This window comes from Oncorhynchus masou, chromosome 3 (assembly GCF_036934945.1).
Source record: "Oncorhynchus masou masou isolate Uvic2021 chromosome 3, UVic_Omas_1.1, whole genome shotgun sequence".
Taxonomy (NCBI): domain Eukaryota; kingdom Metazoa; phylum Chordata; class Actinopteri; order Salmoniformes; family Salmonidae; genus Oncorhynchus; species Oncorhynchus masou.
In genome coordinates this window covers 11,990,667-12,001,506 of record NC_088214.1, presented here as the reverse complement: position 1 = coordinate 12,001,506, position 10,840 = coordinate 11,990,667, and the positions used below count along the sequence as shown (strand labels likewise).

At 44.1% G+C, this 10,840-nt stretch overlaps 1 protein-coding gene across 1 annotated transcript; it reads right to left on the bottom strand.

The window, feature by feature from the left end:
• Positions 1 to 8,124: 8,124 nt before the first annotated feature.
• On the bottom strand, positions 8,125 to 9,573 carry LOC135510402 (C-C motif chemokine 4-like). Its single transcript, XM_064931286.1, has 4 exons — positions 9,420 to 9,573; positions 9,160 to 9,274; positions 8,933 to 9,010; positions 8,125 to 8,701 (listed from the first exon to the last, which is right to left on the bottom strand). Exons 1-4 carry the CDS (start codon positions 9,505 to 9,507, stop codon positions 8,665 to 8,667), a joined length of 318 nt encoding a protein of 105 aa, XP_064787358.1. The 5' UTR covers positions 9,508 to 9,573; the 3' UTR covers positions 8,125 to 8,664.
• Between the last annotated feature and the right edge of the window lie 1,267 nt (positions 9,574 to 10,840).

Here is a 10,840-nt window from a genome sequence, read left to right as displayed (position 1 = left end):
TCTGATTAATCTAATTGTCACGTGTGTGTGACTTTGGTCTCGTGCACTGAAGTGCATGGATGTGGGCTGTTAGGTGTAGCTGGTGTTGATAATATGGTTATTTTCTAGGTCAGAGGAACACAGAATGTGTTGAGGCCTCAACTCAAATGGGGAAAAGTATTTCTGTAACAACAGGTCATGATGAAGGGGTTTTAACAGTCCCTCTTCAGTTGTTGCATCATAACTGTCCCTGTGACAACCACAACCTTTTCCCCCTTGAGTTTGCCACAATGCATTAATTGGGACATTATGTTTATATGAATATTGAGACATTTAACACATTGGTGCTGTTTTTTTGCAATGTATAACCTCACAACTACCATGCGAAACCTGGGACAAAGTGGGAGGATCCTCTACATTCACAGAGCAATTGAAAACCACTTCAATGAGCTAAAGAGATGAGTAAAAGTTTAACTCTCACCCACTGATACTCGTTTAATATATTATCGAACTCAAAGGATTCCTGCAATTCATATCATTAGCTCTTACAGTAAGCTGAGATACATGGAAAAGTACAGGGTCTTAAGTTATTACACCCCCTGATTCTTTTCACATTTTGTTGTGTTACAGCCTGAAATTAAAATGGTTAAAATTGAGACTGTCACTGGACTAGACAATATACCCCAGCAAATTCTCTTCAAGTTAATAAGATAGGAGTCAATAAGTATTCAACCCCTTTGTTATGGCTAGCCTAAATAAGTTCAGGAGTAAAAATTGTCTTAACTCATAATTATTGCACACTGAGTCCATGCAACTTATCAAGTTTAAGGTAAGACCCAGGCGCAGACAGCGTCAAAGAAAAAAGGTTTTACTCAAACAGGGGCAGGCAAAAGGACAGGTCAAGGGCAGAGGTCAGATTCCAGGTAGGTGGGGCAAAGGTACAGGACGGCAGGCAGGCTCAGGTCAGGCAGAGGTCAGATTCCAGGTAGGTGGGGCAAAGGTACAGGACGGCAGGCAGGCTCAGGTCAGGGCAGGCAGGTCAAAGCCGGGAAACTAGAATGCAGGGATTATAGCAAAGACAGGAGCAAGGGGGAAAACGCTGGTAGGTTTGAACGAACAAAAAGAACTGGCAACTGACAGAACTCAGGTATAAATACACAGGGGATAATGGGGAAGATGGGCGACACCTGGAGGGAGATGGAGACAATCACAAAGACAGGTGAAACAGATCAGGGTGTGACAATTGTGTTTAACCTGATTTTTGAATGACAACCTCATCTCTGTACCCCACACATACAATTATGTTTAAAGGCCCCTCAGTTGAATTGTGAATTTCAAACAGATTCAACTACAAAGACCAGGGAGGTTTTCCAATGCCTCACAAAGAAGAGCTCCTATTACTAGATAGGTCAAAATGAAATAAAAAAAGACATTGAATATCCCTTTGAGCATGGTGAAGTTATTAATTACAATTTGGATGGTGTTTCAATACTACAAAGATACAGGCATCCTTCCTAACTCAGTTTCTGGAGAGGACGGAAACCACTCAGGGATTTCACCATGAGGCAAATAGTGTTTTTTTTTAAGTTACAGAGTTGAATAATGGCTGTGAAAGGAGAAAACTGAAGATGGATCAACATTGTAGTTGCTCCACAATACTAACCTGTGAGGACAGACGATGGGAGATAAGAAGCAAGTACAGGGGGGAATAATTCATAAATAACGGTGATGAAACTAAAAAAGGCCAGTGTCTGGACAAGAGGAACACAATCACATCAATGCTGAAAAGTGAAGAAACTGAGGAAGTGACAGATATAGGGGAGACAATCAAAAAGGTAATAGAGTCCAGGTTGTCAGGACCCGGTTTCGAACCTGGGTCTCCGGAGTGAGAAACAGTCACTTAACCAACTGAGCCACGAATAGACAGCAGAACCCAGAAGATGAGGCAGACACAGCAGTACTTAAGACGGTGTATTTAATAAAGAAAAAATCCTAAAATACAAAAAATGGCAAATCCAAAAGGTGGTAGGAAAAACACAAAAAGACCTCAAAAGAAACTCACCAAAAAATAAACAAAAACAAAAAACAGAATACCACAAGAACTTCACCCGGAATCGACAAGAGCACACAGAACACTAGGGCAGGGTGCTAACATACAAACACAGAGCACAGAACTGAGGGAAACAAAGGGTTTAAATACAATCAGGGAAAACGAGACACAGGTGCAAACAATAATGGGGATCAAGGGAAAAACACAGGGACAAAAAGCACAATGGGGACATCTACTGACAAAAACCCGGAACAACCCTGGCCAAATCCTGACACAGGTGAGTCCCAATAAGTGCTGATGCATGTAACGATGATGACAGGTGTGCGTAATGATGGGGGGCAGGCGTGACATAACCTACATGACAGAATGAAAAGAAGGAAGCCTGTACAGAATAAAAATATTCCAAAACATGCCTCCAGTTTGCAACAAGGTACTGAAGTAAAACTGCAAAAGATGCTTCAAAGAAATTAACTTTATGTCTTGAATATGAAGCGTTATAAGAGAACCTGGTTCAGTTTGCTTTCCAACAGACACTGGGAGACAAATTCACCTTTCAGCAGAACAATACTCTAAAACACAAGGCCAAATATACACTGGAGTTGTTTACCAAGATGACATTGAATGTTCCTGAGTGGCCGAGATACAGTTTTGACTTAAATAAGATTCAAAATCTTTGGCAAGACTTGAAAATGGCTGTCTAGCAATGATCAACAACCAACTTGACAGAACTTGAAGGATATTGTACATTCCATGTGTGCAAAGCTCTTATAAATTTACCCAGAAAGAGTCACAGCTGTAATCACTGCCAAATGTAATTTGTTTGAATACTTATGTAAATTAGATATTTTTGTATCTCATTTTCAATACAATTGTAAAACACTTTTTTGTTAGAAGGTTGAATTGTTAGATATTACTTGTTAGATATTGCTGCACTGTCGGAACGAGAAGCACAAGCTACACTCGCAATCTGCAAACCATGTGTATGTGACCAATACATTTAGATTTCGATTTGATTTGAATCACTTTTGGCAGCAATTACAGCGGTGAATCTTTCTGGGTCCCTAAGAGCTTTGCACACCTGGATTTTACAATATTTGTCCATTATTCCTTTAAATATTCTTCAGCCTCTGGTAAGTTGGTTGTTGATTATTGCAAGACAGCATTTTGAAGTCTTGTCATAGATTTTCAAGGTGATTTAAGTCCAAACTGTAACTAGGCCCTCAGGAACATTCACTATAACTCCTACATACAGTTGGCCTTCTAATCACAACGGACTAAATGTGTTTGAATTGAACAATCAAACTTCTTTTTAAGGCTACTTGTACATTACATCACATCGTCACACAATCCCAACGTTATGTAATCCTCCATTATACAATGATAACATATCCCTTAGAATTTTGCTGACATGCATTTATTTTACCTTAATTATTAAGGAGAAGTGGATCTAAAATTCCATGCATACAGTTGTATCTTTTAGCAATGTTCATTATGAGTATTTCTGTAAGTTGATGTGGCTCTCTGCAAAATCATCAGATGTTTTGGAGCAAACAAAACAAACATGAAGTCCTATGAGTGTCATTTGATGAAGATCATCAAAGGTTAGTGATTCATTTTATCTCTATTTCTGCTTTTTGTGACTCCTCTCTTTTTGTGACTCCTGTGTTTTTCTGTGACTTGGCTCTGACCTAACATAATGGTTTGGTTTGCTTTCATCGTAAAGCCTTTTTGAAATCGGACACTGTGCCTGGTTATACAACAAGTGAATCTTTAAAATGGTGTAAAATACTTGTATGTTTGAGGAATTTTAATTATGGGATTTATTTCTGTTGTTTTCTGAGCGTCCCACGTACCCTAGAGAGGATATATTATTGATTCAATTCTGTATCAATGAATGAAAATGAAAATATGGTTATGAGACTCGCTGGGCTGTCCACGTGTAACATGAATGCTCACGGCAGATGTTGGATCAATATCCACCTTCGTGACATGGCACGCAGGCACACACACAACACACACACACACACACACACACACACACACACACACACACACACACACACACACACACACACACACACACACACACACACACACACACACACACACACACAAAGATGTTATTAAGAACCTGGTTCCTTTTGGGTTCCATGTACAACACTTTCCACAGAGGCTTCAACATGGAACCCAAAATGGATCTAAACAGGGTTCTCCCCGGAACCAAAAGGGTTCTCCTACGGGGACAGCCGATGAGCCGTTTTGGAACCAATTTTTCTAAGAGAGTACATACCCATCTAACTTCCTGTCAGATTGATTTAAGTGGGAAAACACATCATGATCTACATCACACCTGGTCAATGAACAGCCCCCCCCCCAAACCTCAAAACCCTGGCGGTTAGTGAGAGAGAGATAGGGCAGGGGAAGGAGGAGAGAGAGGCAGCGAGAGGAGGGAGATTCCACCTCGCCGCACTGGCAGAGCGACCGGGAGTATTCAACCGGGTAAGGTTGGGCAGGCTCGGTGCTCAAGAGCTCCAGTGCGCCTGCACGGTCCGGTCTACCCAGTACCACCTCCACGCACCAGCCCTCCGGTGGCAGCTCCCCGCACCAGGCTTCCTGTGCGTGTCCTCGGCCCAGTACCACCAGTGCCAGCACCACGCATCAGGCCTACAGTGCGCCTCGCCTCTCCAGCGCTGCCCGAGCCTTCCTCCTCTTCTGCGCTGCCGGAGTCTCCCGCCTGTTCAGCGCAGCCAGAGCTGCCAGCCTGCATGGAGCAGCCAGAGCTGCCAGCCTGCATGGAGCAGCCAGAGCTGCCAGCCTGCATAGAGCAGCCAGAGCTGCCAGTCTACATGGAGCAGCCAGAGCTGTCAGTCTGCATGGAGCAGCCAGAGCTGCCAGTCTGCATGGAGCAGCCAGAGCTGTCAGTCTTCATGGAACAGCCAGAGCTGCCAGTCTGCATGGAGCAGCCAGAGTTGCCAGTCTGCATGGAGCAGCCAGAGCTGCCAGTCTGCAAGGAGCTGCCAGTCTGCAAAGAGCTGCCAGTCTGCAAGGAGCTGCCAGTCTGCAAGGAGCTGCCAGTCTGCATAGAGCAGCCAGAGCTGCCAGTCTGCAAGAAGCCGCCAGAGCTGCCAGTCTGCATGGAGCAGCCAGAGCCGCCAGTCAGCATGGAGCAGCCAGAGCCGCCAGTCAGCATGGAGCAGCCAGAGCCGCCAGTCAGCATGGAGCAGCCAGATCCGCCAGTCAGCATGGAGCAGCCAGAGCTGCCAGTCAGCATGGAGCAGCCAGAGCCGTCAGTCTGCCAGGATCCGCCAGTCAGCCAGACTCTTCCAGATCCGCCAGTCAGCCAGACTCTTCCAGATCTGCCAGTCAGCCAGACTCTTCCAGATCCGCCAGTCAGCCAGACTCTTCCAGATCTGCCAGTCAACCAGACTCTTCCAGATACGCCAGTCAGCCAGACTCTTCCAGATCCGCCAGTCAGCCAGGATCTGCCAGAACCGCCAGCCAGCCAGGATCTGCCGGATCCAACTACCTGCCTGAGCTTCCTCTCAGTGCTGAGCTTCCTCTCAGTGCTGGGCTTCCTCTCAGTGCTGAGCTTCCCATCAGTGCTGAGCTTCCCCTCAGTGCTGAGCTTCCTCTCAGTCCCGAGCTACCCCTCAGTCCCGAGCTGCCCCTCAGTCCCGAGCTGCCCCTCAGTCCAGTGGGGTTCTGGGTGAGGACTACTAGGCCATGGTCGGCAGCGAGGGTGGACAATCCAAGGACGCGAGGAGGAGGGACTAAGACATTGATAGAGTGGGGTCCACGTCCTGCGCCGGAGCCGCCACCATGGACAGACGCCCACCCGGACCCTCCCTATGGTTTTTGGTGTGCGTCCGGGAGTCCGCACCTTAGGGGGGAGGTTCTGTCACTCCCTGGTCGAAGTTTATTGTGTTTGTCTTTATTTATTTGGTCAGGCCAGGGTGTGACATGGGTTTATTGTGGTGTGTTTTGTCTTGGGGTTTTGTTAGGTATTGGGTGTGTGGCTTAGTGGGGGTATCTAGCATACTCTATGGCTGTCTGGAGTGGTTCTCAATCAGAGGCAGGTGTTTATTGTTGTCTCTGATTAGGAACCATATTTAGGCAGCCATATTCTTTGAGTGTTTCGTGGGTGATTGTTCCTGTCTCTGTGTTTATTTTCACCAGATAGGCTGTATAGGGTTTCACACATTTATTGTTTTATTTAGTTATTTCATGTCAAGTTCATTTATTAAAGAACATGAATAACCACCACGCTGCATTTTGGTCCGCTTCTCCTTGACCAGACGAAAGCCGTTACACAGTTGTATGAAACTCTTGTTGTGTTGTTAGCCAGGTAGAAGTTATTGTACATGGTATACAACCATCAAGGCAGGGTCTATGTAGATTTCAATGTAATCCAAAAATAACAACTTGGAGCTTAAACACCATAGACATACAAAGTAAATATACTCTATGTCATCTCTACAAGGCCTTTGGAATAGGAGTGTTTTTTAAGAAACATTGTGAGAGTGATTCAGCCTCTGCTGACCTCTCATGGTGTAGTGTCCTCTACAGTTACTACATCCACCCACTGTAGTGACCTCTCATGATGTAGTGTCCTCTACAGTTACTACATCCACCCACTGGTGACCTCTCATGGGTCCTGTGTGGCTCAGTCGGTAGAGCATGGCGCTTGCAACGCCAAGCGTCGTGGGTTCGATTCCCGCTAGGGCCACCCATATGTAAAAGTAGTGGCCCCAGCCGACTTGTAAGTCGCTTTGGACAAAAGCGTCTGCTAAATGGGATATATTATGATGTAGTGTCCTCTACAGTTACTACCTCCACCCACTGGTGACCTCTCATGATGTAGTGTCCTCTACAGTTACTACATCAGTCCACTGTTGACCTCTCATGATGTAGTGTCCTCTACAGTTACTACATCCACCCACTGGTGACCTCTCATGGTGTAGTGTCCTCTACAGTTACTACATCCACCCACTGGTGACCTCTCATGATGTAGTGTCCTCTACAGTTACTAGATCCACCCACTGGTGACCTCTCATGATGTAGTGTCCTCTACAGTTACTACATCCACCCACTGGTGACCTCTCATGATGTAGTGTCCTCTACAGTTACTACATCCACCCACTGTAGTGTCCTCTACAGTTACTACATCCACCCACTGGTGACCTCTCATGATGTAGTGTCCTCTACAGTTACTACATCCACCCACTGTAGTGTCCTCTACAGTTACTACATCCACCCACTGGTGACCTCTCATGATGTAGTGTCCTCTACAGTTACTACATCCACCCACTGTAGTGTCCTCTACAGTTACTACATCCACCCACTGGTGACCTCTCATGATGTAGTGTCCTCTACAGTTACTACATCCACCCACTGGTGACCTCTCATGGTGTAGTGTCCTCCACAGTTACTACATCCACCCACTGGTGAACTCTCATGGTGTAGTGTCCTCTACAGTTACTACCTCCACCCACTGGTGACCTCTCATGGTGTAGTGTCCTCTACAGTTACTACATCCACCCACTGGTGACCTCTCATGGTGTAGTGTCCTCCACAGTTACTACATCCACCCACTGGTGACCTCTCATGGTGTAGTGTCCTCCACAGTTACTACATCCACCCACTGGTGACCTCTCATGGTGTAGTGTCCTCTACAGTTACTACATCCACCCACTGGTGACCTCTCATTGTGTAGGGTCCTCTACAGTTACTACCTCCACCCACTGGTGACCTCTCATGGTGTAGGGTTCTCTACAGTTACTACCTCCACCCACTGGTGACCTCTCATGGTGTAGGGTTCTCTACAGTTACTACATCCACCCACTGGTGACCTCTCATGGTGTAGGGTTCTCTACAGTTACTACATCCACCCACTGGTGACCTCTCATGGTGTAGGGTTCTCTACAGTTACTACATCCACCCACTGGTGACCTCTCATGATGTTGTCTCCTCCACAGTTACTATTCAATATCTTGTCTCTGTCTGCTTCATCAGTTCGTATCTGTCATTGTACTGTCCAAGGTTCATCTTCCATTCACCACTCATACCACACAAGATGAACACACAAAACAAGTGAGAATTCTTAGGAAAATATATTTATTATACACATAAAATATTAAAGTAACAGTTTAAAGCAACAGATGTGATCAATGATATGATCATACACAAGACTTTTATGAATAAAATGTTACGTGTACAATTTCTGATGCCCATAAAACGAGATCAAACCATTAAACTCTGCAATGACAAAGCGTATTCTATATACAAACAGGTTATAGTAAAATATATTACATTTATTATAGACATAAATTGTAACAGTGACAAAAAGTAATAAATGTTTTCATGAAAAAAAGTTTAAACATTCAGTTTCCTGTCTTACAACGAGATCTTAACCTTATTGCTCATAAAGTGTTATATTATAACTACATTTTTTTAATCTGCAAAATATATTCATATAAAATCAGCCCAGAAAATATAGGACTAAGAAGATTTAGGTAGATGGATAGCAGATGAAACAGGATGGAATATACACTATACACACTGGTTATTAACATGTTCAGCTCCTGACTGTTAAATACACATGTTCTGCTCCTCTGTATCCAGAACCCATCATCGGATTAGGACTGTGATTTACTGATGTGAATCGCCTTGTCCCTGAAATAGATTAGAAAAATGCATATTATTTTCAGCTGTTAAGGCCACTCTTATATTTCAATACGTCCAATTTAGAGGTGTATCTGTTGTAAAATCTGAAACAGGTTCAATGTGTCTACATTCATCTTTATTTGTACCATTCATAATAAACAACTATTTTCTAAATCCCTTTTAATATTCAAGTGTAAATAGTATAACAGTTGTAATGTTATTTATGAGAGTCATTCTTACCTCAGTCGGTTGACATGTTGGATCACCGAGCTCTGGGAAGGGTCTGCACATAAATCTTTCCCATTTTTAGTGTGGAATCTAGAAGAGACACATACAAAACCGTAAGTCCATAATTCAACGCTATGTTTTTCCTGCATTGTTAACCCATATTTCTATTCAACTATAATGTATTTTTCTGTAAAGAATCCTGAACCTCAATTCAAAAATAAATAATCAAAGATTCTCACATGATGGCAGGGATTCTGCAGATTTCAGTCGTGGGCTGTAGGGTATATCCTACGATAAATGCAAAAGGTATTTCCCCACCAGTATAGCTTTGACAGCAGAATCTTCTACGACGTGCTGTAAAAAATGAACAAATAAACAATTAAAGAGGACTCTTGATGAAGACTAAATATTACTCTAATTGTCCAACAGTTTAGTTCAGTGTTCCAGTAATAACACAGACAGACGGACTAAGACACAACTTTCACAGCAGAATATTGACCTTGTTTAGCTGCAGAAGCCTCAGTAGTGAACAGCCCCACAGTCAGGAGCACGAGCAGCACAATAACAGGGGCTCTGATCTGGGCCATCTCTTCTTCTGTGGTGCTGTGGTTAGTGATGTGATGAGCTGCTGTCTTGTCTTCAGACAGATAGCTTCAGTGGCTGTGTGAGGTCCTACTCCTCACCAGAGCCATATATATACTCCTGGTGCAGGTAGAGGCTTATTCTCTGAGAGGTGAAATGGGCTTTCCAACCCACGCCTTAAAAACAAAGTTCCACAGCAGAATTTCCCCATCACTTTCCCCAATTAACAAAAAAGTGAAGCAAGATTCTTCAACAGAACAAGAGGGAGGATGTTTGAACACAACTATGACTTGTCTATTTATATACAGCATTTATTCTGAGTAGATTCAAATGCACTAGAATGTCATCCTAAATATTGTAAGTGAGAATATAAGTGTACATAAATGCTTGTACCTTTGTTGAAGTCTCCTGGGTTAAGGAATACATTTTTGGATTATGTTAAGTGAGTTTGTGTTTTATATTATATCTCAGTATTTCATTATTCTGGTGCTGGGGACCCAAAGGGTTTAGTTTTGCCCCAAACGCTACACACCTGATTCCACTAATTACCTCATCATCAAAACCCTGCTCAGACGTTGCATGCATCAACCAATGGTTGTGTGGGATGTCATCGACCGTGCTGTCAAGCACCAGATTGCTAATAGAACATGTGGTTAGTTCATACTTAAAATACCTATCCAGGCATTGTAAGACCTAGCATGCATCAGCAACTCGTAGGCAGAGGAACACTCCCAATGATTAGTGGAATCAGGTGTCTAGTGCTACGGCAATAACAGAAAAGTGCAAACCTTTTGGGTCCCCATTAAGAAACACCGTTCTATCCTATGATCTTATATGAACTAGTTATAAATACAAGGAGTGTAGGGTGAATTACATGCCAACCACTGTACCTCAACTGAACAATATATCAATTCTACAGTATAATGTCCTTTAACCCTCATAAACAAAGGATGTGGGAGATGTGTCAATCATATAAATCTGGTCTGGTTGACTGGCAGATCTGGAAGAGTCTGGCTGACTGGCAGATCTGGAAGAGTCTGGCTGACTGGCAGATCTGGAAGAGTCTGGCTGACTGGAGGATCTGGAAGAGTCTGGCTGACTGGCGGATCTGGAAGAGTCTGGCTGACTGGCGGATCTGGAAGAGTCTGGCTGACTGGCGGATCTGGAAGAGTCTGGCTGACTGGCGGATCTGGAAGAGTCTGGCTGACTGGCAGAACTGGAAGAGTCTGGCTGACTGGCAGATCTGGAAGAGTCTGGCTGACTGGCAGATCTGGAAGAGTCTGGCTGACTGGCAGATCTGGAAATGTCTGGCTGACTGGCAGATCTGGAAGAGTCTGG